Genomic DNA, 27,710 nt, shown 5'->3' with positions numbered 1-27,710 from the left:
CATTTTCCTGTTCCCTGGCTTAACTGAAGTTTTTGCTGTGCTTTTGTTCCATATCTGAATAGATGTTGTTGAAAGCCAAAGTGTAAGGGAGAACTTTTCAAAGACGGCATGACTCACTGAACGGTGAGAATATCACAAAGTGTACAGGCAGCTGTGTTCACAGGACTGCTTTAAACTGACAGTTAACTTTTCAGTTGAAGGTAAGCATGAAGGTTTTTAACTGTTGAAAAATCTGCAGTAACTTAATTCTAATATAAGATACTCCTCAAGGTATCTGAACAGATTGGCAAGCAGCGGGATGAACAGAAAAGGGCTAAGTGAACGAGAGGAATGGTTGATACTGGGTAAATTAGAAACAGTTTGCTGCAGCTGAGTTATTGTGAGTATATGAGTTCATCGGACTCATAGTGAAGTCTGTCATTGTAGATACCTGATAAGAAGTGTTAAAATCAAGTGGGAGTTAATATCTAAACATGTTTAAATATCTTTTGTGTCTTAGAGTTAAAAAAAAAAAGAAGAGAAAGAAAAAGAAAAGAAAAAAAACTTTGGTTATAGTTACCCTCAAACTAAACACCTCCAAAAATAATTCTTCTATCTTGAAATAAAAAATCTGTTAAGGTATCATAGGTACACAAATTTTGATTTTGTTGATATCCGTACTGTATTATTATGAACTCTGGCTATAGGATGTAATTTACTTATTGTATGGAAGTAAGTTGTTAGAATGCTTGCATATTTTGAAATGTAAATACAGCTTATTACTAAATATTGCTTTTATTTATTTTAACTAGACAAAAACCTAGTTGAGCACTGATCTGAGTATGCGAAGGAACTAAATTACAGTTTTTGCCTTTCTTCATCATTTGCGCTTCCATTATCATTATTTAATTGCCTTTGTGAAGTGTTATGACCAGGGAAGAAGGTTACAGAGAAGAATTTAGCTATGACAGGATGCCAACTTTGGAGCGGGGAAAACAAGAGAATGGAAATTATATTCCAGATATCAAATCCAGTGACCTTCAGCTATCAAAGAGGCTGCATCCTTGCTTTAGTTACAGAACATGGATCTTTTCTTTGCTGATGGGAGTAAGTACTTTAAATGATACAAAATTTTAGAATGCAAGTGAGGTCTCAGTGCCCAGTAATCTGTTCTGTTTCACATCATTTGGGGACTCAGAATTGCATCACCGATAGTACTGGATATAAATATTTGTACAGAAATGAACATATTTAGGAAATTTAGAATGTAACACTTCATTGACTAATAGTATTTGGATAATTCCACACTAACCAAAGATGCTATATGAAGGCTGGTTTTTACCTTTAATATTAATCGTATATCATAAACAGAGAATAAGTGTGGTAGTGGTAAATATCAACCCATATGTATGTATAAGCAGTGCCTTTTGGTAAAGGATGTAAAATATCCTGATCATGGGCATTCTTTTAACATATTTTTAACTCTTGAAAGTACTTCACTTGCCATGATAGCATTTTGGCATTAAAAATACATATGGTACTTAAATTGCCACATTAATCTCTCAGGGTTCAATAGTCATGTAGTTATTTGGTAGAATCTTCATGTAGTGAGGTATATACTTCTGTTCCTTACATGAACGTCACAGTGATTTGAATTTTTGTGCCACTGCTGGAACCATAGGACACTGATCTTGCATGTACATCATATGCTTCTTCGTGTTCTCAGCCAAGTTAATTAAAGCTCATTATACCTATTAGAATTTGATGTTTTTCTGTCAGTTCGTGTGTTTTGAAGAGTAATATTTCACTGTTAATATGGTAATTGTTTTTGCACAGTGAATGAAAGTATTGCCTTATTTTCATGGAAACAGCTGAACATTTTTTCCTTTCTGACAATCTGCAAAACTTGGATTCCCTTTCAGATGTACTGTTACATAAAAAGAGAGCAAAAGAAGAGCTGGCTTGCTTTGTATTAAATTCTCTCAAACTTAATTGTCAAAAAGGACAACTGTCTTTAATTAGATTTTTCCTTTTTACTGAGTTGTTGTGAATGATTGGAGATACTAATGTTCAATGATCATTTGCTGAAGTCATATTATCAAGAAGCAATTTTATTAATGAACTAATCCAATAAATTCCAGTTAGATTTTTCTCCCAAGTGTTATAGTGGTTAATCTCTCACAACTCTGAAAGACAGTGCCCAGAAAGGATAGTCCATATGCTGAGCAACAGAAATCATAGTGAACACAACTGTCTACTTCAGGGAGCTGCTAAAAACCATAGAGTGACATCAGAGTGGCTGCTAGTGTGGGCTGTTCTTGTGCAAGAACAATTCAATATGGTTCAAGCATGATTTCAAGTTGTGTTCTGTAAATACTGTTCTTCCAGGCTGCCAGAATTCTTGGTGTGTGTGCTTATACACACACACACACTACCTTATTTTCTGTCATTTTTGTGACAAGAACTTTTTAAAGACCCCTATAATTTTGTAACATCAAAAAAAAAAAAAACCCAAATAAAACAGAAGAGCCATTCTGTCTCTCATCTTCCCCAGCCCCTTCAAAGAAATGCCTACTCACAGGATGACAAACAAAAAGGAAAGTTGTTAGTAGAATGCACTAATAATTTATTGTTGAGAGTGTAACTGATAATTATGAAAAAAAATGGAATAGTTAGCAAGGGAACAGGAGGAGCTGAGCATTTATGGGTCTGCCACTAGACTGAAGCAGGAAGAGAGTTTGGAGTTGGTGGAAGAATCTTCATCCTTGTAGCCTAATATTATTTTTGTCGTCGTGGTCTAGTTGGTAATTGCCCAACTGTCCATATGCATAATGAATGTTGGTGAAGCCAAGCAGAGAATGCAAAGTAGAGGCTTGGTTGAAGTTTCTGAAACATTTTTACCACTGAACACTGCAATTAACTTTTGAGCATTTTATTAGGTATTTGCCAAGTCAGGGCACAATGCTTCATTCAGACATGATTATATTGTTCAGTATTAAGTCTCAGTAACCAGCAAAACATCTTCAGAACTCAGCATGTTTTGATATTTTTTTTCAAAATTGTGCACACAGACTTCATTATTAAATGTTCATCACTAGCTTAATTTGGAAGGAATTACGGATTTGTATCTGACTAGTTGCTTTTTTTAAAAATAGTTTTATTCATATTAATTTACCTTATTTGTTGCCTTGCAGACTTGCCTCCTTATTACTTCTGGATTTTCACTATATCTGGGAAATATTTTTCCATCTGAAATGGATTATTTACGTTGTGCAGCAGGTTCAGTAAGCATTCTTAATTATTTGTTGTGGCTGTTTGACAGCAAAAATCAATAGTAAATAATTTTTGGGTTTGTTGTCTTTTTGTCCTGTCTGTCTTTTTACTACTAACTTCCTTCATGGAAGATTTAATTCTGTTTAACAGTTAAATGGGTTTTCATCCCATGGTTAAGGGAGTAATGGTTGTCATAACGACAACTGGTTTGTGCTACCATTTTCATTAACCAGCTCACCCCTGCCTTGCAGTAGTTATCTGCATGAACAGTTTTTCTGTGCTTGGTTTTAAGAAAATTTGAATTGTTATGTATTTGGGGAATTTCCTGGCTAAATGCTATCAGAATGTATTTCAGACTGTATTTCAAAGTATTACTGTTTTCAGTTTATTTTGCCATAATATCCAATACTGAAGCAGACTAAGGTTCTCTTGTATATTACTATTTCATTAATAAAATATGCATTAAAGATATCTGACATTTTCCAAAGTCCAGTATTTTTACTATATTTTTAGGGACTTATATTTTTTTACTGTATTATATATGCTTAATCTATACTTCAGATCTATGTGCATACAATAAGTCTGATGTACTTGCTTTGTTCACAGCAAGGTTCTGTTCTGTTATTGTTATTTTTGCAACCTGACTTGTAGATTGGTTCTAAGTTAGGTCCAAGACTAACGGTTTCTTTAAACAAACAAGTCTCAGGAGCTGCCCTATGAATGAGTTGTCGCTTATGTTTCTGCTAGAGGTGTTAGAATAAAGTTGAGGCACTTTTTGAAGTTAATATCTTCACTGATGTGTTATTCTCTGCAATGTTCGTGTTAGTCACTGAGACGTGTCTTGTTCTGCCCCAAATCTTATCTCTTTGAACTTCGTATTTATTGAGAATTTCCAAAGATCTGGTAGATGCAGAAGGTTATTATGTTGGGTTTGAATGGCTTGCTGTGGGTAAAGATGTGTGCATTTGGGTGTCTGTATGTGAGCAAGGTGTTACAGCTACTACTAGAGAAAATTGAGTCAATGTGGTGGGGAGAGCCTAGAGAGCCAACTGACCACTAAGTGCCTAGTTTAGCCTGAACTGAATTGCTCCCTAGACTTTTTTAAACATCTTGACTAGTAGTAGGCTTCAGTTGCCTAAACATAGTCATGTTTATGTAGTCATGTAGTGTTCTAGAGGCTCTAGGGTAGCCAGGCCACACAAGGATGTTTTAATTATGTTAAATACAGGTCATTTAGGTTTAAGTGCTGCCAAGAATTTTAAATGTTAAAATTAATCTAGTTATAGTGGTTCCATTGTTAAACTGTTCAGGTGTGTGAAAAGATAATTAGCAAAGAAATGCAGCACTTGTCACATGATTCATTATCTAACATAGAAACATTTTAAATGGTTTTAGTTGAGCATATTTTTATTTTGTTATTAGTATGTTGTAACATTATGTATTTGTGTAAAATAGAGTTGGATATGTAATGGTACCCTATCTATTGTGGTGGGAAACAGCTAAGGGATAGAGAAATTACTTTGTGAAACTTCTCACTTATGCATGATTTTTCCATTTAGCTCTGCCCTTAAGTATAGAAACACAGATCCTAGTGAACACAGTGGAGATCCCAGGCACAATTCTTAAAGTGTAATTTGACTCAACACATGAGTTTATACAAAGTTCTGCAGAACTGTGCTGAGACCGGCCAAATTATAGCTTACACAACTATGACTTAGCCTGTTTAAAAGAATGTGGAGGCCCAGTTGGGGAGTAGCAGTGTTTTTCTTTTCCTGCTCAGGGATCTCAGGCCTTCTAGAGTTAATTTAAACTATCAAAGGCATGAAATGCTTCATGAAAGACTTTCTTTCCTTTACTCATCACATTGTGCTGGGTAGCTAGTCAAAACTAGGGATATGGAAGGCATATTTAAACCTCTTGTAATCCTCAGATGCCCACTGTAATCAATGAGCTTAGACAAGAGTGACAGACTTCTCTCACAGTTTCTGATCTTCTTTTTGTCTAAATTAACTGAAATATGAGTTCAGAACAAATAAAATACATGTGTAGAAATAGATATAAAATTCTTTGTGCAGAATATCCCACTAGTCTTCTCTCTTAATTTTCCCAGTGTATTCCTTCAGCAGTTGTGAGCTTTGCTATAGCGAGGAATAAAATTAATGTGGTAAGTATAAGATTTTATTGGCAATTTTATCTTTTTTTTTCCTTAAAATGAGAGAGGAACCCATTCTGAAACTGTTTTTCAGATACCAAATTTTCAGATTCTGTTTGTCTCTACATTTGCTGTTACAACAACGTGTTTAATTTGGTTTGGATGCAAACTTGTCCTCAACCCATCAGCTATAAATGTAAGTTACTGAAACAATTACTAATTAATGCTACATTTATCTTTGTTGAAAAAAAAAGTGGGGTGAGGTGGGTGGAGATTATATGTAATTATGTTGTAGTCAATACCCCAGTGTTCCTATTTAGTCTGGGAGGAGAGATCATCTAGCAGTAACTTTATTTTTCTGAGTAAGGCAAGACTGGAAAATTGACATCGGAGATGAAAACTTGTATGGCTAAAAGACGCATGGTACCGGTAATGTAGAGGAGATTAATATGGAAACAACTTTCCTGTTTTCCTGTATTCAGAGTTCAAAAACATGAATTAGATCTTGAAATGTGATCCAGTTTGTTCAACTGATTTTATTTTTCTGTTGACTGTAGCAAGTGTTTTGATTCTTTTTGTTTGGTGGTTTGTTTTTTTCTTTGAAAGAGCAGGGTCAGAAGAGAAAATTGAAAAGAAATTAGTAACTCATCTCTAGATTAACCAGTGTTTAGGGATGAATTGTACTACAATGAGAAGGTGTCCCAAACAGTGCTACTTCTGGGCCATTTCATCGTCAGATTAAGTATAATCCTTTCCTGAGTCTTCTTTAATGGATAGTTTTGCTTGTGAGGCTACCAGGAGAGAAACTTTTGGTGAACATTTTTCTTGTACATCATCAACAAAGAGAATGCAACGGTTACATCATTTGAAGCATATATATTTCATGCTGGGAAAAGTTCACTGGTTTTGAGTCACAACCAAATAACATCTATCTTTGGTAGACTGAGCCAAACAGTAGAACTATAGGGTGGTTTGCATTTCTTTTCCTGTGGTAAAATGTTCTGAGACCTCTATAATACATAAGAATATTACATGTACGAGTAAAAAACATAGCAATAGGTATTATCATTGCCATTGATGAATATTCATAATAGACTATCACAGAATAGCAACACTCAATACAACTACATCATACATTTTGTGTGAAGGTTAATGACTGCTCTCGTGCTATTATTCAGTTCTTCTCCTAGTATCATATCAGCTGTTGTGATACTAAGAGCTCAGCAGTAATAATGGCTCCCTATAATAATGTAGTGGATCTGAATTAGTAACAAAGGCTTTTCTAATAGAAAAATAGTGCTGAGGCTAGAGTTTGCTTTGAAGTTATCTATACTATTTTAATAACATCTGGTTAGCTCCAGATTTTACAGATGATAAACTTTTAAATTAACTGTGTTTATTTCCTCTTAGAAAGTACAGTATATTTGGCCAGTACTTACAAACCTGCCTTTGAAAGTAGGTAACTAAGTCTAGCTTCAGGTTTCTGGGCAGCTGGCCTGGTTTTCAGAGAGGTGGAATACTGCAGTTGATCAGAGCTGTGGAGATTTAGCACTCTGGACGGTCAGATCACTTGAATTCAACCAGTACTGGCTTTAGATTTGGGCAGTTTTGCCCTGTATGTGGTGGGACAATGTCATGGCCCCCTGGGTTCTGTGTGTGTCTCAGGGCAGTTTACACCAGTCAATTCTTTGCACAGCCTTTGCTGGCTTGTTGCTAGTGTAGCAGTTTCCTTATGCATTTGCCCCCTCAAGTGTCTTAGGCTGTTGGGGCTGAAGGAATTATATACCAGACACTGGAGTACTGCCTTTTCCCTTTTCCGTCCTTTCTTGGTAGAGAGTTCAAATATTAGAAACCAATCCAAGCATTCTGAGAGAAAACAGCAGAGAAGTGTGACTGGAGGCTACCAGTCCCTTTGCATTCCCTTCCCTTGCTAGGCAGGATCACAGCGCTGTTGGGACAGAGAAGGGCTATGTTTGCCCAGGATAGGTGGGCCCAAAGGACTCATTTTTCCACCACAATGAAGAGTTATTTTGTCATGAACCCCAGCGTGACAGAATTAATTTTGCTTGTGCTCTTGAGAAGCTTTGAGCTGGCCCTGTGTGTAAGAGCTAAAATAGTTGCATATTTTTGAAGTGAGTAATTTTTAGATTGCATAAAAATTTGCATTTTCTATTATTAAATAATAACAGCTTTTGTATTTTCAAGGCAGATCAAACCATTTGAAAAAAGAGGTTGTATTAGACTGGAAAAGTATAAGTGATAAACATTAAATTTATACGAAGGCAAATTCTGTCTTTGCCAAATGTTAGTTAACTACAATAATATCCACAAGACATCCTTGGTTGTGTGGTTTTCATTCTTTTCACTTGCCTATTTTATGTCCATACTATGTCCTTGATCACTGAATAAAGATAAGTCAGGATAACTGTGTGCAAAGCTGTCTCTGAGGCTTTTTTGAACCTTTCTGTCTTAAGAGTTATTCATGGTGCTGACTTGCTCTCCTCTTTGAAGGACACTGTTCCAGTAAGACAGTTTCACTGTTTGGCAGCTCACTGCCAGCTGTTTTCTATTACCCATGCGGTACAAAGAAAATGTAGAATACCATCTCTTTAACTGTTCTTTCATCATCATATTTATTTTCCCTCCCCATGGGAAACTGCACAAGAAAATAATGCTAGATCTGATGTGAAATCACTGCCAGTAATTTAAAAGCTGTAAGGCTCATAAAAAGGGTAAGTTTATCCAATTAAGACAATTTGCATTTAACTCCCTCCCCTTTATACAGGACCTCGGTAATTTTTCATTAGTGTTACTCATGTTGATGGATAACGCTACCAAATTACTTTAGATAGATAAATGGAATGCAAGATACAAGCCGTGTGCTAGACTGCGACTGTGTGACACTGCTCCAGTAGTGTGCAGTTCTGCAGTGAGTATACTATCAGCATGAAGGATGCAATGTGTAAAAGATGCAAACTGCCACTGCTGCCACTCTGTTCCTTCCCAGTGGGAAGCATGATGGACAAAAATGAGTGGAACCTCATGCTTACTGACCACTGCAACTGAAGAGGTTCAGATCTTGAACGGGATTCTAATTAACTCCAAATTGAGTACATATATTTATTGTCTCCTTGTGAGTTGAGTGACTATACCTCCATTATAGTGGAGATGATCCAGTCACTGAGACACTGCAATACAATCTTGTTTGCCTCAGTGTAGATAGCTAAGGCAGGATTCTGAGGACTGAACTTCTTATTTTAAAGGTGCTATGAGATATTCTTCCTGACTGCTGCTGCTACTCTGGAGGGCTGAGAGTCTCCGTCAGACCTGTGTCATACATCCCGTTCATGCAGGCATGTTCAATATGCTTGAGTATTTCAAATGGCACTAGCAGCCAGTATAATTGAACCCCACCTCTAGTGACTGGTTGGCCCAGTAGCTTTTGAGGTTCCTCTCTTGTCTGTATAGGCTAAGTCTCCACTGACAGTAGTGGAAGGCTGGGCAACATGGGTGCACACGGACACTGGAGTGTAGGTGCTTGATTTGGTTGCCTAACCATAAACGTGTGTCTCCATTAGGTGTGTGCTGGCTTGTTCTGCCTCGATCCAGCTGCTGGTCCAAGAGGGCTTCAGTCTCCTTTAGGTCATCTGTCATTACTTGTCAGACCTGTGCAGATGTCTTGAAACCTCTGAAGGATATCTTATAGCATATTAAAAGTATGCTTTTAAGCAACTCTATTGAACTTCAAATTATTTAATTTTGAAATTAATTCAACCCTTTCATACAATTTTAGTGAACCACATTTTTAATACCTGGTGCAGTTTCAGAGCAAACTGGATTAAGGTTCTGCTAATTTACTACTTTCTACCCAGTTACACTTGCAGGTTCCTTAGTCATGGAAGAGGATTAGGGACACAGCTTCCTTGGTTCTCTGAATCTGATGGTAGATTTTATGTATAGTGGTAGTTGTAGAGATAATTTTCTTCAGTGCTTAGAAGTCTAACATTAAATTTCCCATTGTTACAGGTGGTATAAAAAGGTACTTACTTCTAGCTTTAGCTGTATTTCTGTTTAAAAAATAAAAACAACAAAATCACCCAAACTTCAAAACTGGAGATTAAATATTTTTACTGTGGTCTAGGGGTGTTGGACTAATTTTATTAGTGGAAAGCTCTATCTGATATTGTAGACATTAAATGTCAGAAACAAAATACTGGAAAGATAAAATTTTAAAAAATCTAATTTATTTATTGATACTTTTTCATTTTCTGTTATTTCCTTGTTATAGCTAGTGCTAAACAAGCTAGTCCATCAATGTAATTATAGGTCTTCTGAACTCAAACTTGTATGTGTACTTGGCACTGCACTGTATAGCGTGGCCTTGCCAGCCCATGCCAGTACCAGCACTATACATCAAAACATGCTCCAATCATGGGAATTTATGGCCTGGATTAAATTGTTCTGCAGGCCACATGTTTGAAACTTCTTTTGCCAAATAATGCCTTTATTCTCCATGCTAGCACTTTCCCTAGAAGCTTACCACTATGACATTTATTGCTGTTTGTGGCTCTAGTACAACTGTATGGTCTGTCGTGTACTGCAAGGCACATAGTTCCAATTACGATTTCATGAGAAGGATGAATTTCACTGCCCAAAAAGGCCTCTCAAATCTGCCACTTATGATATTTTTCAAAAAACATGTGCTGCAAGATACGTGTTGGAGAAAAACTGAGATTTGATCATCTGCAAAGCAGGTCTGACACGAGGGAACAACCTAATTCTGTTCTAAGTCACTGAACAATGGTTTGCTATAATTGTATAGGTTCTGAATGGAGCCAGTTCTCCCTAAACTTTTGGTGCATTGCCCAGTAGACCTAACCACCAAATGTTTTCTTGGCCTGCCAGTGGGAAAACATGGTGCTTTTGAAGACAAGAGAGGGAGATCACTCTGCCTAACTTGAGTGGCTCTGGAAAATTATTCAGCCCATGTAGAGTAGGTATCTGCCTCTTTCCATGAGATAATAAGGAAATGAGAGAAATGTTAAGTATTACACTTACTTGTCTCGTGAAGATGAGCAATGGCAGGAGGAATGGCAGCATCCGTGGTTTTGCATGATAATGTAGTCTATTAGACCTGCAAGAGTTATGAAACCATGAAGAGTGTTCATCAATGCACTACTAGCACTAAGTGCAGCACAGAGCTAGGATTCTCATCGCAGTTCTTTGGACTGTGTTTTCTTTGAGCATTAGACATTGTATCGCACCATTTGGATTGCAGCGTAGGGGTTGGGAGCCTCTGGCCCTCCTTCCCCTCCACAGTGGATTGCATTAGCCCCTGGCCTAGTCAGGCTTGCTTTTGTTTCTCTTCTTTCTGTTCCTGTGAATCTTCCACGATTTGCTGCAGTGTTCTGGTTTCACATGAGAGGTCCTGCGAAATGCAAACGTACCCAGCAATCACCCCCTTTCATTAAGTGCTCTTCTGGAAGACAGTGATAAAATCTTCAGGCAGACTATCCCCATAAATTAAATAAAGGCTTCTTTCTTAGTTTAGGAATTCTGAATATTATATAGACATCTAAGTGTTGTCCTAGAAATTCATCAAGAACCAAGAAAACAGTTAACAAAGTATCTAATTAATGGATGTGTCTAAATATCACAGAAAATAGAGAGACTGCCAGATCCTGCTAGATCCTGCCCCCTCCTTTATTTTTAACATGGAAGATGTAACTCACTTACGTTTGGGATTTTGCTGACAGATAAATTTCAACTTGATTCTACTTATTCTGCTGGAAATCTTCATGGCAACCACTGTGATCATTTCAGCTAGGTCTACTGAAGACTGCTGTGCGAGAAAGAAAGTAGGTACCCTCAAGGATTAAAAATGTCTTTTTTTGTGTGTTAAATAATATTTTTCCTGTATTACATACATTGACAAGTTGCTGGTGACTCCAGTATATAACTTCGTATTACATGGTAAAACTAGATTTGAACAATAGATAAAATTACTGTACTAAATAGTAATGGCCTCTTCTGTCTTTAAGAGTGCAATGGGCCTTTTGCAAATTAGAGAGCAGAGGGTTGTTTGAATAACTTATGAACAGGTATGGCAAATGTTTTATTTCTGTTTTGTAGAACAAAACTTAATGATGTATGAAACATCAGAATACTGTGACAAGTATGTATGTAAGCAATGCCTTTCTGAAGCTTGAGTTGGAGAAAGTATTTGTCATGTATGCTAATCTGGTGGTATCTGGACAATGAATACTGGCTTTGGGATGTGGGGCTATAGATAAAATTTTCTTTAGTCACAAGAGCTCTGCCAAATCCCACCCTCATTTTTCTACAACAGTACTTCTTTTAGGTGGTAATGAAGCAAGCATGCAGTGCCATTTTGTGTCCTAGCGGAAGTATTGCTTGCTAGATAGATAAAACCATGTAGTGTACTGTCGTCCTCCAGTTACTGTTTATCCACATCAGTAAAATCTGAAGGCTCAGGAAGAAAGCATGTATTTTGAAGGTAGAAAGGGGAGACAAGATGACCATAGTTCACTGTTGAACAGTGGTTGTATAACAACTAATCTGTGACTACCTCGTTTGTTTTTAATGTGATTGATGTGGTCTGACACCAGCAAACACCGTGGTGTGTGCTGTGTCACTGTCAGCTCTGATGGGCTGACCAGACGTTGCCACCATTAGGATGTGTAACAGGTTGTACAGGATATTAGAAATAAATATTATATTTAATTATTACTAAATATTACTTTGTGTATTTTTTTTGACCTTGATGATTTATTCCCCTGTAGAATACTGCATATGACAGTACCATTGTTTTGAGCAATGTCAGCTTTCCTACTCGAATTCTGAAGTCATACTCAGTAAGTGTTATCTTCTTTCATTAAATCAATTATTTTTTCATCAAATCCATTTGTTTTTTCGTCTTTCTAAGTGCTAAGCTTCTTTAAAGCCAGGAAGAGATTGGTGTAGCTACAAGCTGACAGAATAAAGACAGAAATGAGTGATATATCTTTAAATGTTTTGTTTTGGAATGTTGCAAGATAAACAATAACTGCCATATATAATGGGAAGGAGACTACTTAGTGACTTAGGGATAAATAGTCTAAACTGAACTGAATTAGTGGAGCTAATAAATGAGAGCATAAATATGTGTAATGAAGCTGAGCTTTTTACTTAAGCCAGATGGAGTTTTGCTGTATTTTAGATCTGAAAAACATTGACTTCATGCATAGCTAATAGCATAAATGCATTTTTTCCTTCCAGTGTGTTCCTTTCTACATGCAAATAGGAAATTTGGTGTTCAAATGCACTGTTAATAATATGTGTGCTCTTCTTTGTTTTAGGTAATTGAGGTGATTATTGGAATTTCATCAGTATTTGGTGGAATAATTGCTTTGAATATGGATGTTCTAGTCTCAGGTCCATATCTTTCAGTAACATTCTTTTGGATCTTAGTTGCTGTAAGTAGTGCAAAATGAAGACATTCTTTTAAAGCAATGCCTTTGGTTTTTTAATATTTTTTTTTTTTCATTTTTCCCCTCCTTACTGGAATAGTTATTTGGTGCTAATACTACTCAGCAGTTGCAGCTGAGCAAATAAATCAGTGCTTCAATATATACTAGATTTATGCAATATGCTTGTTCTATTTTGATTTACAGTACTTTGGTTCTTATAAAACATTCTGATATATTTTAGTCCTCAGTTCAGTAAAATGGAAATGAGTAATAAAGCAGGGGTATTAGAATTGAAATGCTTTGTTAAACAAGTCCTAGGTTTTAGAATTTCTCAGGCTGCAAAATAAAAAGTTGAGTTTAGTTTTAGCATAGTAGAATCCTTACAACATAATTTTTAGCCTGTCAGCCTTAACTGTCTTAAAAGCCTGCGACTGTGATTGGTAACCCTTGTCACTAATAACAGCCTGTACTTAGGAGCAGTGGATTCATCAAGAATGCTGTGCTACCCAGCTTGCCATAAATTAAACAGGTTGAGAAAGACAACAGTGAACATTAGATTTATATATGGCTACTATGTCTGGAAAATCCCTCAGCATGAAGTGGAAAAAAGATGATAAACAAGTTTTTCAGCATTCAGAATTCACAAAGTTCATCTGGTTCATTAGGTTTTTATGTAGAAGTGTCAAGTTTTGAGGGTAATAATATTTCAGTATGTGTAGGTTTAATACGTGATACTCATTAAATGCAAGTTAAATGAAGATTAGTTTTATCTTCGTTTGACTAATTAATTCCTAATACTGTCATAATAAGTCTATACAGTTTTATCTTTACAGGAAATTTAGGATGTCGTCTGTGACTAGTGGGAATCACTGTAGCTCAAGTGTAATTTGTTTAGTTTTCAAGTAGGTAAATATTTATTTTGTTATACTTTTTTGTTTAGTGCTTTCCAAGTGCTATTGCAAGTCATGTCGCTGCTGAATATCCAAGTAAATGTTTGGTAAGTGTGTAAAATTCTTGGATTTTGTCATTAGAGTAGAATCATGTTAAGAAAGCCTGCCTGTGATAGCGGGCACTTTTCATGTTTGCTCACTTGTTCTTAGTTACTTCTACAAATTCTGACAGAAATACGTAGCATGAGTGTAAGCGGATGTTCCTGAAAAGAAATCCAGTAGGTCCTTTGGAGACTTAAGCAAACAATTCTAGGAAGGAATTAAAAGGGCTGTCTGTTGTGTTTTTTTGTACTGGTTCCTTGGGAATGAATATTACTGTAAGAAAACAGCATATCTCATATAGTACGCCGAGAACTGCTTTCTTGCTCCTGAGCTGAGGTCCTTCCTGTTCTATTCTCCTTTCATGATGAGCTGTGGTTTTGGAAAGAAGAAGAAAATTAGATGTGCAGACTGCTCTAGACCTTGAACCTATTTTAAACAAATTTCTCATCTGCATGACTAGCAACAAGGTCTAAGAATATTCAGTAGAATGCATTTATTCCTTGACTGTCCCAGATGTGTAGTAAAACATCTGTTCTAAGTTATAGTCATGTAACTGTATTTAAGTCAGTAATGATGCATGACCACAACTAAAGTCAGAATTTGGTCCTGTAGGATGATACTTGAATAAAAACTCGGCTGCTATTGTATTGAAATAAATTTGCCTCAGATTTATTTGCATAGTTATTTTAGGTTGTAAGTCTGCAATATCTGCTGTTAATTCTCATTTTTTCACACAAACTGAAAAATAAAAGATACTTCTATACTGGCTTTCTAAATTGGGTATTGCTTCCTCTATCTGCATATGAAAGGCACTTTAAAAACCAAACAAACACCCCATCATCCATATTAAATGGAAAATTAATTACAAAACAACAGTGTTTTGGCTAGGAAACTTAATTTATTCAAAGCTTGCTTCTGTATCTCCATGCAATGTGGATGGCTCTTAATATTTGCCTCATATGTGTAATCTTACAGTCTTTGACATACTTTTGTTATGCTTACTTCAAGGAGATAGAGCTTGCAAACCAAAGTGTTAACTTGTTGTTATTCTTCTTTAATATTTATTATCTTATTTTTTAGGTTGAGGTCCTGATTGCCATCAGCAGTGTTATCTCTCCATTGTTGTTCACAGCTTCTGCATACTTATCCTTCAGTATCATGCAAGTTGTTGACATCTTTAAAAATTATCCACCTGCTGTTAAAGTATGTATTTTTATGCAATTGAAAAATTAACATCTACCTATTACAGTAGCAACCCAAGAATTAATTAGGAAGGTAAAGAAGACAAGGTACTGCATTGTAAAGATTGAATAAAATGTTATAGAAATTGTTCAGAAACTCTTATTTGACTAATGATATAATTTTAAGTGTGTTAAATCTGTTGCCACCATGGAATTATAGTTTAAAAACCATGGTATATTATTCTAAAGAATCAGTAAAAATAACATGTAATATGCTGGACTCCTTGAGGTTTTTATAAATTTGTAGTATAGAAATTAAAGATTCTAGGTTTACTTCAAGAATCCAATTTTCTGTTTCTTAGGATGTCTACCAACAGGTATCACGTTAGGATTGTAAGTTTACACCTGGATTCATTCACAGCCTGGAATGGGGCAGAGAAGAAAACAGTTTGCAAATCTTAAAGCATTTCAATGTGAAGTGTTACCAGTGCATTGCTGAAGAGCTTTCTAGGGCTTTACTGTCCAAGTGTTTAGCAATGTTCAAAGAACCATTGATGGGGATTAAAATAGTCTCAATAAGAGTCTTGACTCTTAGTACCCACTAGTCCTTAAGCAGTCCTGTACTTTTTGAAGAAGAGAGGGAGCATATTTATTAAACTGAGATCTTAGGGACTGGAAAACCAGCTTCTGAGTATGTGATCCTGTTCTGATACTGGAGGAGCACACTGTGTTGTCGGGCCTCGGGAAGTGCCCAAGATTTACATGTTCTCTTTAAGTAGCTTCTCCAGTCACACATGTTTGAGACAGAAGACTGGGCTGCCTAGACAGTTGGTGTGACCCTGTAGAGCATTTCTTACATTCTTCTGCCACTTTGTGTCTGGATGCAGCAAGAGTGGGCTACTCTGAAATGGAGGTGAACAATGGAGCGGAAGGTGCGCAAGGCAGACAAGGACAGTGACCTCACTGGCAAGGGGTGCAGTCCTACAGTACCCAAGAAAAGAAAAAGAAGGCAGGTCCAGCCATGGTAACCAGGTTCAGCCAGTAGTTCAGTGATTGCCAGACAAGTCCATAGTGGTGAGGCAGGTCCAAGGTCAGTCAGGAATTCAAGTCAGCAGGGCAAGGTCAGAGCCAGCAAGGCACAGGGCCAGGCCCAGGCATAGAAGCAGTATTGCTAAGGGCAAAAGCAGCAGTGAGGCTCTATATTTTAGAGGATGGTTTCCTCAATTCTGTTCTATTTCTAGAGGAAAAGATCATGTAGCAAAATAACATTTAATTAAGAATTATTCATCTTTTCTATTTGAGCAAACGCAGGCACTCAAATTTTAATTGAAGCTTCATGCTGAAATAAACTAAATTATAATTTGAGCTGAAGAATGAAATCTGGGTACAAATCTCAAGGGGTGGGAACAGCAGAAAATATTTTATTCAAGTAGTTAATAACTTATTTAATATCTCTATTTTCAGCAATCTTATGATGTACTCCTGTTGCTTTTGATGTTGATGCTGCTAATTCAGGCATGCCTTACTATTGGAACTGTAATACAGTGTGTAAATTACAAGACAAAAATGAAACTACATGATTCGTCATGGGCAGCATCACAGGTTAAAAAGCAGGAATACAGAACAGCAGAGGTATGTATTTATACCCACTATAATATTTAAAAATCTGTATTTAAGAAGATATTTTTTGTAATGTTTCGTGTTGCTTAATTCAGATCACAATTAAAAGCTGCTCTGTAAAACTGTAAAGTTGTTAATGCACTGGTGAATTTTGTAATAAGGAGATAATATTTTGCTGGTAAAATGATGACCGGGCATGACAGACTCGATATCTGTAAATCTGTGACAAGTCCTGTTAAGAGAAAGACAGTTGTAAGGTGAAAGCCCCCTTCTGTTCTTATTTGTAGTATGGGCTCCCAATTATAATGAGGTTCATCATTTTACTAAGATAAAATGATAGTCCTACTGTACTACTCCACAGGATGCACATCCATAATTGCTATTTACATGTCAGAATGAAGTTCTAGAAAAGATGATGGGCCTTGCGTGATCAAGTTCTTATAATGAGATAGCCATCTATTAAGAAAGGAATGGATTTAACCCTTTCAATGCGAGCAGAAGTTTTGGGCTATGGAATGAGAGTATTCAGTGTAGTTGTACTTCTCCAAGGCCTGCTGGGGGGAGTGAGTTTACTAAGCTGAGTTAGTTCTCTTAAGTTCCTTAAACTGTGAATGGGAAGAGTTAAGAACCTGCAGCGTAGGAACAACAATAGGCAAGCTGAGTGAGCGGCTGCCTGTGCTGGACAGTATGAAGTAGTGCGCAGAGGAGGGTGCCTGGAATCCCAGGTCTTTCCATGTCCTAACTGCACTGCCAAAGTTGGTGATAAAGATCAGAATTTATATTTGCCTCCATTTCCGTCCTGCACTTACACATTCAAGCTATCCTTTCAGATGCAGATTTGGCACATTTTTTAGAGCTTGGTGGTGCCAGTATCACTGTTACCACTTTTCATATAGTCATTCAGGGTTAGAGGGCTGTTTCAGGCACTGTGGGAACCCAGCTTTCTTCAGTCTGCATAGGTTAACTACATCCATCTCCTAGCACAACACTGTAGCCCTTAGGCTTTCCTCACCTCTGCTGTACAGAGCAAAGCACTGTATCCTTAAAGACTAGGTGAGAGTAACCCATATTAGCTGGATGCTTACTGCATGGCGCAGCACCAGAGAGTGCTGGATTCCCACTCTGGAGTGAGCATCTGCATTGAAACAGCACTGGATAGAAAGCATTGGGAGTAGGGACTGAAATTCAGTCAAGTCATTTTACAGCTGGTAATGGGAAGTGAAAGCAATGGATTTATGTCCCCTCAGGCTGCTGAGGGCATTCAGTGTAGGTTGCTTATTTTCTGGATCTGTGTCCTGAGAGCTACGTTCTGTATAAAAGATGAAGCACAGCAGCACTGCCACTGCTGCAAGTCACATTTCAGAGTGTAGGTCATGGCATGGCTAAACAGACCTCTTCCGGGGTTTATTTGTATATGTGTAACTAGTTTGTGAGTCACTGCGAAATGAGGTGCTGAATTAAATGCTAAAAGGAGCACATTGTCTGGGAAAGCAATACCTTTTGGGTTACTTTTTAGTATTTAAACACATTCATAACATTACAGGTGAACTTGTAGGTCACACTGGCTTCGCAGAAGTCTGTGTTCTTAGGCAAGGCCTTAGTTTGCTTGCATGTATGTGGATGAATCTTGCTTCAGCTGCACTGTAAGGGGCTACTTCTGCCTTTGGGTTTAACGATTTAGATGCTAGGGCTATCAGTCCCATTTTGGCAAAAATCTTGAAAAAATGTCCTAAGTAACATGTTTAAAATAGGAATTTGGCCAAGTTCCTTTGACCCAAATGTCTCAAGTATTATACAATTTACACTGTTATATTTTATATCATAAATGTGTATAGTATACAAAACTATACAATTTACAATGTATAGAATATTTTAATAGCTCAGACCGTAACTATTCATGTTTACATTCTCCTAGATTCTCTCAGATATGTATTTGCTTAAACTTCAGTTTTTAACCAAAGCATGGTTTCATGTTTCCATTTGTCTGAAATTTGTTTACTTTTAGGTTTCCAATAATACCTTAAAGGATTTTGACAAAGACAAAGCCTGGAAAGCAGTTGTGGTGCAGATGGCACAGTAGTTTGGATTCTGCAAATGCAGCCAGTACAGTACAATCCAAGTCAATAAATCAACTCTTTGAATTAAGGCATAAAAACTCTTCAGTTTATAAACAGCAACGTAGTTACAGCAGTAGGAGCCAAGGAATAACACAGTTAATGTGTCTTTCTAATAATTTTGAAATATATTGATAATATTGTTAACACATCTGTCTTTTCTGTTGGTATCTGTATTCTAGTGTTGCTTTAGAAGATACCTTTAGGAAAAAAGTAATGAGTCACATGGATTTATGCTGATGGTGAAGTAAAATATGACAATATGTAGTGGGCTTCATATATTTGCAAGTGATTGTTATAACTGCAGTTATGCAGTCAGTGTAACTGATAAATGCTTTTGTAAAGTTATGAGTACAAGTCATAATTGATATTTTTGCTTATACTTCACTTTTGTAGGAGTTGTAAAGTTATTTTGCATCTCATTGCTTTTATATAAATAAAAGTCTTTATTATGTGGAAACTCAAGAATGTGTTCCATTTCTGAACTGTTGAAGTGGGGAAGGGGCTTTTTCTGTGTGGCCAGGCACAAAATCTACTAGCCAAAGCAAAAAAAAAAAAAAAAAAAAAAAAGAAGCAAACAGAAGCAATTAGCCAAATAACAGGAGATAGTGCTGATCTTAAAGGGTTTTTTTGACACATGAAAATGTATTTTTAGATATATTACTTTTATTTATTTTCCTAACTATCTTTAAAACTTACACAACCTAGCTGCCTTTAAACAAGCAATATCCCCCATACAGATTGCCTTTTCCTCCTAGCTGAATTATGGATATGATTGTGTAGATTTTGAACTCTATAAGAATCTCCATGTTAATAGGCTTTTTGGTGTAACTAGGGAGATAGCTGCTCACAAGGTGGTGCGTTTTTTATTGTTTCTCTGTTTTTATTGTTTTATTGTTGGTTTTTGAAAGGTTCTAGACTTTGAAGTTCATTCTTTTTTAATCTGAAATAACCCGAATCATTTGTTCAGAGCATGCTGCAAAGCTTACCTCTTTGCTTTTGGGGAAGGGAAGCAAAGGGAGAGAAAGGTATTTAAAGTGCGGAGCCCTTCAGGTATGCTAACATGCTTTCTTTCAGTTTTGGGAAAAGTGACAATTATTGCAGCATTTTAATATGTAGAGAGTACTCTTTCAAGTTGAGAGCAGTGCTTCTTAAGAGCACACATACAGCAACCTGTTTGTTCACCTAAAATAGTGTGTGTTTTTGGTCCAGACTAATACATCAACAACCAGAGGATGCAGCTGCTATTTCCTTAAATACTGCCAAATCTCATGCCTCTACTGCTGGTACTTGTGTAGAATATTGTGAACGGTTTGCTTTCTTTTATGTGTAACACACTTGCCTTCATTAAACTGAATCTGTATCTTCAAAAGATTCTGTCTTTTCTGGCAAGTGATTATTGGTTTTGGTTATCCAGAAGGTTATATATATGTAGGTATTACTTCTATTACTGACCTTGGTTGGAAAAGAAATTAACAGCAATTGCACATTCTGATCCTTTCCACAAAACACTTACACAAACAAGGCACTGAGGGTCTTTAACCTCCTTTTGAGTCAAATGGCTTGAGGTGCTCTCCTCCAACCAGTAAGAACCTTTTAAACAGCTACTGATTTTTGCTTTGCTGTCAGGAGTGGCTAGGAAGAACCTAATGGTGGGATGTAGTAGGGGATATTTACCTTTCTTCTGAGGAACTAAAGTATTTTAAGAAGAGGTGAAGAAAACAGTATTCATCAAAAAGAAATAGGACTAAACATATTAAGTTAGAATTTAGATTGACCCTGAAGTGATAGTTGTGATACATGACTGTGTCTGAGGTTTTTTACTCTTCTTAGATTAACAACGGGAAGGAATAGATGGGAATAAAAAAAGAGGTCATCGTAGGGAACAGCCATAGATTCTGCTTTCCAGTGAAGATGAACACCCCTGGGCTCCCTGCCTGGCCACAGCTCCCTTTCTGCCCTGTTCAGCACAGTGGACACTGCACAATCTTCCAGGTGCCAGGACTTTTCCCTACACACCCAGTAAACTAGGAGCCCCACCATAGATACTGCTCTGGAGGTTGAATTTTCTTATCCCATGCGAGAAAGAAAATCACGAAGGTAAGAGGCAGGATTTTAAAACCATAATTAATGTAGGGCTGGCTGCTGACGTGAAAATCCTTTCTCAGGCAGAGAAAGCTGCACTTTAAATCTCACTCTGCGGGTAAATGCTTTTGTAATTCAAAACAACACCCCCTGTGGCCCCTGCTACTGTCAGCCTTTCTTTGCCAAGTGCTTTTGTGTGGTGGTGTTTGACACAGAGTAAATCTTGGTTGCTTGTAGCTTTAATTAGGGTGTGCTGGTGGATGATCTGTTTCCACAGCACAACGGGGAAGCCTGTTCCAGGGACAGAAATCACAGCCCTCTCCGAGGTCAGCTTAGCAACAGCATATGTGCCACACTGTAAGGGTTTTTGCTTGGAACGGGGTGAAGAGTGCCCTTTCCCGCCTTGCTGGATTTCAGTAGAATTAACGCCATGGGCTACTGCTTAGCTTACACCAGGAGTTAGGGTCATAGCTCAAAAGAAAAAAAATAGTCCTAGGTAAAATAAAGACATAAATCTTCTGAAAAAAAAATAGAATTGTGCGCACTTGGTGCATGAATCCTTCCTCAGCTTCCAATTTAGCTCAGAAAAGCAAAGAAAGCAGAAGGGGAAAATTGCAGGCTTAAGAGCATTTTTTTAATCCTCTCTGCTCCTGCAGGCAAATTTCTTGTAGCTCCTCACCAGGAACAAGAATACACCGTTGACTATTGGTATATATATTTCTTGTTGTTTTTAGTAGTAACCTGCCTTATAAGAGCAGACAGGTGAGGTGGAAAAATGCAGTTAGGATCCACTTTGTCAAGTCTTATCTTTGGTGTTTCTATCTACTGTTTTTCTGTTAAGACCCGTGTCTAGTTATGGCTAGAAAAGCAGTATGTCTTTAGTTCTGTTGGACCTAAGTTCCTGTTGTGAACCTGGGCTTAAAATACCTTAGGTCCTCAACTAGAAAGAGAGATCTGAACGAAGTGGTACACTGCCTACCCCACAACAGGAATACAGAACACTCTTTGTACCCAGAAATGGCTCTGTGTCAAATGGATTGTGCAGACGCGTTTTTATATATGTGTATGTTCTGCATGGATAGTTTTGAGCTGATATGGTTTTTTTAGATCTTTCCTACCATTCATCTCCAGCAGCTGAAAGGGGAGATTTTTACAGGGTGAATGAGCTGATCTAACTCAGTGCTGGAAGGGGTTATCTCCCCTGGCCTCTTCCCTTGTGCTAGTCGTGGCTGGGATCTGATTAAACTGGTAGAAAATTTATCGATTAAAAAAAATGATTAGTTTCCTGCTGTTTTAGTTAGCCACTTTAGCACACTGCGAACCCATAGAGGCCCTCTAAGATCTTGGGTATGACTTCATAACCACTGGAGGTAAAATTGGAATTCTGCCTCAGTGGAGGTAGATCAACAGAGGATTTGTCTTTTGTTAGTACTTCCTTTGTCCCTTCCCATCACATTCCTTGCCTATGTTTTGCCTAGGGCATATCCACCTTCTCTTCTCCATTTCCCATTTGAAAAGTAGACTTGTACGTGATCTGTACCAGGAATTACAACTTTATACTGACCATGTAATCAGCTAGTTTATGCGTAAATCACTCTCAATTATAGTTGGAGTTTAAAAAATTGCATGTTTTGTCATCAGGGTCTTGTGTTTCTGAAGAGAACCCGTGAGATCAAAATAATGAAATCTAAATTACTTTCAGAAACTGGCGTAGTCAGGCAACTGATTTGGTTTTATAATAATTTCCTGTTTTTTCAAATGTTAGAAGTAGTTTTGTTTGTTACTGAGTGGGAAGTCCCTTGGGGAGAAACCAACTGTCAGAAGAAAATGTCACTATCATCCATTTTGTGAATAGTAGTATCTTAGATAAAGTATCTTCAAAAGATGAGTTTTGGATTATTTTTACCCCCTTATCTGGTGTTACCTGTCTAATGCTAGTATGAGATATTTCACAGTAAACTGGTTTTCTGCCCCTATATTTACAGGGAAAACAGCCAAGGAATGAAATAACAATGATAGAGCTGAGTGTGTTACGATGAATCACTCACACAAAAGGAAAACCGTGGCTGCTAGCTTTAAGCACTGAAGAAAGAAATTCCCATGAAAACAGTATTGGCCAATTACTTTTTAATAAGTGTTTTGTTAATATCAAGTTATGACTGTCAAATATAAGCAAAAATTGCTTTTCATACTTCCTTTTTCAAGACAGGAGAGGTCTACAGGTATAAAATATCCTTATGTAATGCTTACTGGAGTTTTCCTCAGACTATGATTTTTAACATTTACTTCCTACTTAACCGGTTTCATTTGTTCAAAAGCTATAACCTCTTTAGTGAACACGTTATAATTGTTCTTTTCTGTACTGTAAAGATAAACCGTTTCTGGAGAAAAAATATCAAACTGATAGTGAATTTTTTTTTAATTATTTTTTCCCCCGAGCTGACTGTTTTTAAAATCTGCTGTAGCTCCTAGTCCAAGAAACACCTTTTATACAGATGCTTGGTAGTGGCCATTTCCTCAAAGGGCAGAGTGTTTAGGTTTAAACAGGCCCTGTTCTTTTCTCCTCTGCTTGCTGTGAACCATGGAGGCTGAAATTCAGATGTCCAGAGTTTGTAGGGATTCTTACCACCTGTATGTTTTAGAAAGGGAAAATAAGAGTGTTAAAGCACTGTGTGCATAGGATGATGTGCTGTTTTGTATTGCATGGTTTTGTGCTTTGTGCCGTTGGACTTTGGGCATCCAGAAGGAGCTGAGAAATGTGTTCCTGTATTGCCAGCTCTGCTTACCAGCAGCTACAAGAGGCCAAGTGCTTCTGCAGGGGCTGAGTTGCTAGAGGTTACCCCAACATTGCTTGTTTTCAGAAGTGCTGCCAGTGGGGTGATGCTGATGAAGTGTCTCCTACCTCCACACTTCCCACCTCTGTACCTCTGCACTGTCTGTACAGGGTGTAGCCTGTCCTTCCTACTGGCGTCCGTTGACAGTGCAGGGATTGTGACTGGTTCTTGGTTGTTCTTGGGCTTACCATTTAACAAATAACCAGGTTTAATATCAAGCACTCTGGAGCTTGTTCTTCTAGATAGAGGCCTTGACTCACTCAGGCTCTGTTCTCAGGATATGAACTCTTTGCCAGCAGTCCTGGTTTAAATTATTCATCATGTTCTGCTGCTCATTTACCCACTTCCATTCAAGTCTATGGAAAAAGTCTCATTTATTTCAGTATGGTTCATCTTGGAGGTTTTGTATTTATTTTTATCTTCTTTCCAACATCTGATTTATATAAAGAGTTACATAAAATCAGAATGATTTTTATCTGCTATATAAACACTGAAGTTCAAGATTGAAATGGGAAGGAAAAAAAACAGCATTAAAACTTAAGCCTACTCCTGCCTGTCTGCTACTACATTGAGGTCCACCAGGACACCTGTGATACTTCAAACTGATCTGCCTAAAAACCCCCAAATCACTCAACTCATACAAAATCATTCTTTGTTCTGAAGAAGTTTTAAAGCTGCATTGGTTTTCTTATTCAGTTTACAATGTTGCTTCACACCCTCAGTTCAGCTGAAGGATTGAGATGATACAGCACAGGACAGCTACGACGTTATCTTAAGCCAGCATTGTTCCTGCTTACAAAATTTTCAAACCCTATCCTAAACTCCCTGTTTGATAGTTGCCACTCTACCAGTCTTTCCACATTTCCCCATATCACTGTCATTTAATGGTCCATGCTTTTCAAGGGAAGACTTTTCCTAGATTTGGTGAGAAAGGAGAAAATGGCATGAAGCAGCTTTCCTTTTTTCTGTGACTAAACTTACTTTTATTTCTTGTTTGGTCCTGGTGTTAATACAGTCTAAAATCTGAAATTCTACCCTGCTGACCTCAGCTGAGATTTTGATAGTTGGGAAGGAGTTTTTATTTCAATCCTTCCAGATGGTTAAGCTTTACTTTCTGTTCTAGAAACAGCTGGTGTCCTCATGTGCAGCATCTCGTGTGTGTTAACCTCCATTTTTTGTGTGTATCATGACCCAATACTTCAATATCTATTCTATGCATAATTTGATCCATAGATCTAGTATCTAATCACAGAGTATCTGTTTGTCTCTAAAATCTAGTCTGTCCTAATAATGATGCATTAGGACTTTAAAGGTGAGCCATAATCATAGTCATAGAGATGTCATAGAATATAAGGGAATCTCCTCCCCTCTCAACAAACTGAAGCCAAACAAAAAATTATTATCACCAGAATGAAGTAGACCTTGTGGTAAATAATCCAAGAAGATTTTGGCAATGCATTTTCAAATAGTAGCATGGCTGTGTTGGTTTTAATATACAGAGAGGCCAACTGTATGAGGTTTAACAAGGCCAAGTGCCGGGTCCTGCACTTGGGTCACAACAACCCCGTGCAACGCTACGGGCTTGGGGAAGAGTGGCTGGAGAGCTGCCCAGCAGAAAAGGACCTGGGGGTGTTGTTTGTCAGCTGGCTGAACATGAGCCGGCAGTGTGCTCAGGTGGCCAAGAAGGCCAACAGCATCGTGGCTTGTATCAGGAACAGTTTAACCTGGAGAAGAGGAGGCTGAGGGGAGACCTTGTCACTCTCTACAACTACCTGAAAGGAGCTTGTAGTGAGGTGGGTGTTGGTCTCTTCTCCCAAGTAACTAGTGATAGGACGAGAGGAAATGGCCTCAAGCTGCACCAGGGAAGGTTTAGTTTGGATATTAGGAAAAACTTCTGTACTGAAAGAGTGGTCAGGCATTGGAACAGGCTGCCCAGGGAGGTGGTGGAGTCACTATCCCTGGAGGTGTTTAAAAAACATGTAGAGGTGGCACTTTCAGGTCATGGTTTAGGAGACATGATGGTGTTGGGTTAATGGTTGGACTCGATGATCTTAGAGGTCTTTTCCAGCCTTAATGATTCTATGATTCTATGACATCATTCTCAGTGTATAAAGCTGGGGGAAGAAGAAGGAAGGAGGGCATATTTGGAGTGATGGTGTTTGTCTTCCCAACTAACCATTATGTGTGATGGAGCCTTTCTTTCCTGGAGATGGCTGAACACCTGCCTGCCCATGGGAAGTAGTGTCACTTTTGCTTTACCTATTAAACTGTCTTTATCTCAACCCATGAGTTTTCTCACTTCTTCTCTTCTGATTCTCTCTTCCATCGCTCTCAGGGAGAGTGAGCGAGTGGCTGCGTGGTGCTTAGTTGCTGGCTGGAGGTAAACCATGACACAGCCATGACTAAAAAACATTGTGTGCATAGCAGAAAATCAAATCAGATAAAATAAATATTTTTTAATTGCTAAAATCAAAGGAACACTGTATTTCAAGTACTTAGTTGCACTTGCAGTTGTGGTCTAGTGAAAAAAAGGGTAAATTGTATGCATTGCCATTTACATTAGGGAAATTTGTTCCTTTACGTGTTAATTAAAGGCATTTAAAATTAAAGGCATTTAGAAGCCTTTAAATGCTTTTCTATTCCAGGTCATCTATTTTTCATCTGCATTGGGAAACAAAGTTGGTTTGTCTTAGTCCATATTAAACTCAGGATATTGTGTTGTATTTTTGCAGTGTGGTTTTATTCACATACCAATTTTATTAATGTTGTTATATAATTGTGGGAATATATAATGATAACAATATCAGTAGATACATCTGAATTCAAGAAATGTAATATTTTTTTTAGACAATTTAATCTAAACAAAGTCAGATCTTATGAAAGTAATTCATCACGTGGTTTATGCTCTTCCCTGCCTAACAGTAGTTGACAGCCTCAGAGTTCAGGGAAAAGTGTTTTCTACCATCAAATCTGAAAAATTCCAGATCTCCAAGCCTTTCAGTATATCAGTATTAATGTAAGTAGTAAAACTGAACAAACAGATAGATGTAGTCCCTAGCACAGAAATGAGAGAAAATTTTCCAGTACTGCTTCTGTTTACTGCTGCTTGGATTATAGTTGCTTTTGCTTCTTTTCTTCTACAGGGCTAAATCATAGAAATGCAAAAGAACTATTTTCTGCTCCAAACACAGACAAATACAATTTGGTAAGATTTTCAGAAAGACAATTAAATTACATATGTTTGTTAACGGATTTACTTTTAATTGCAAAACTCCCCTATTTGTTAATAACTCTGAGCTTTAAGTTCTTAAAATTATAGGTTGTCTACAAAATGGTTGGAATATTGTGAATATGCTTTCTTTGTTTCTTCTTTTTATCTTTTTTCCTTTTTTAACAGTTTTTTTTCAACACTCAAGTATGTACCTTTTAAAAATATTTTTACTAAAAACTTTAATAGCGTTCTAAAATAATTTTTTTAATAATTTGTAAATAATTTTTCTTTATTTTTTTTTCTTTAACCATGCATAAGGCTTTCAGCAACCTAATTTGGAACTAGATGATCTTTAAAGATCCCTTCTGACCCAAACCATTCTATGATTGTATGATTCACATTTTGGGAAAAGAAAGTCTTTAGTATCTGTGTATTGTACCCAGTAATTCATGTAAGTTTAAGGAAAAAAAGTAGAGAAAAGGCTCCCTTGTACAAGTGGCTTTGCAGGACAGTAAGGGTGATCTGTACTGTAGTTGTGAAGATCCTGGGAAGAATGGTAGGGTACCTCACCAGCCTCTCTGATGTGGATGAGAAAATCTCTTCACTCATAGCAGCGATCAGCACAAAGTGATTAAGCATGGTTTCCTTGTTTGGCATTGCTGATTGAACGGAGTTGATTTTTGTGGCAGGGCCACAAAAATGATCCAAGGACTGGAGCACCTTTCCTATGAAGAAAGGCTGAGAGGGTTGTTCAGCCTGGAGAAGAGAAGGCTGCGGGGAGACCTTATTGTGGCATTTCA

At 37.4% G+C, this 27,710-nt stretch overlaps 1 protein-coding gene across 1 annotated transcript; it reads left to right on the top strand.

Moving 5' to 3' along the window:
* The first annotated feature begins 60 nt into the window (after nt 1–60).
* On the top strand, nt 61–19,248 carry MLC1 (modulator of VRAC current 1). Its single transcript, XM_009504126.2, has 12 exons — nt 61–200; nt 903–1,086; nt 3,174–3,263; nt 5,363–5,416; nt 5,499–5,600; nt 11,161–11,262; nt 12,208–12,279; nt 12,763–12,879; nt 13,814–13,870; nt 14,946–15,068; nt 16,511–16,678; nt 18,672–19,248. The coding sequence occupies exons 2-12, from the start codon at nt 907–909 to the stop codon at nt 18,744–18,746; spliced, it is 1,140 nt and encodes a 379-aa protein (XP_009502421.1). The 5' UTR covers nt 61–200; nt 903–906; the 3' UTR covers nt 18,747–19,248.
* The last annotated feature ends 8,462 nt before the right edge of the window (nt 19,249–27,710 follow it).

Source organism: Phalacrocorax carbo, chromosome 1 (genome assembly GCF_963921805.1).
Source record: "Phalacrocorax carbo chromosome 1, bPhaCar2.1, whole genome shotgun sequence".
NCBI lineage: Eukaryota > Metazoa > Chordata > Aves > Suliformes > Phalacrocoracidae > Phalacrocorax > Phalacrocorax carbo.
Note: the sequence above shows the minus strand (reverse complement) of the source record. Positions and strands in the feature narration are given on the sequence as shown.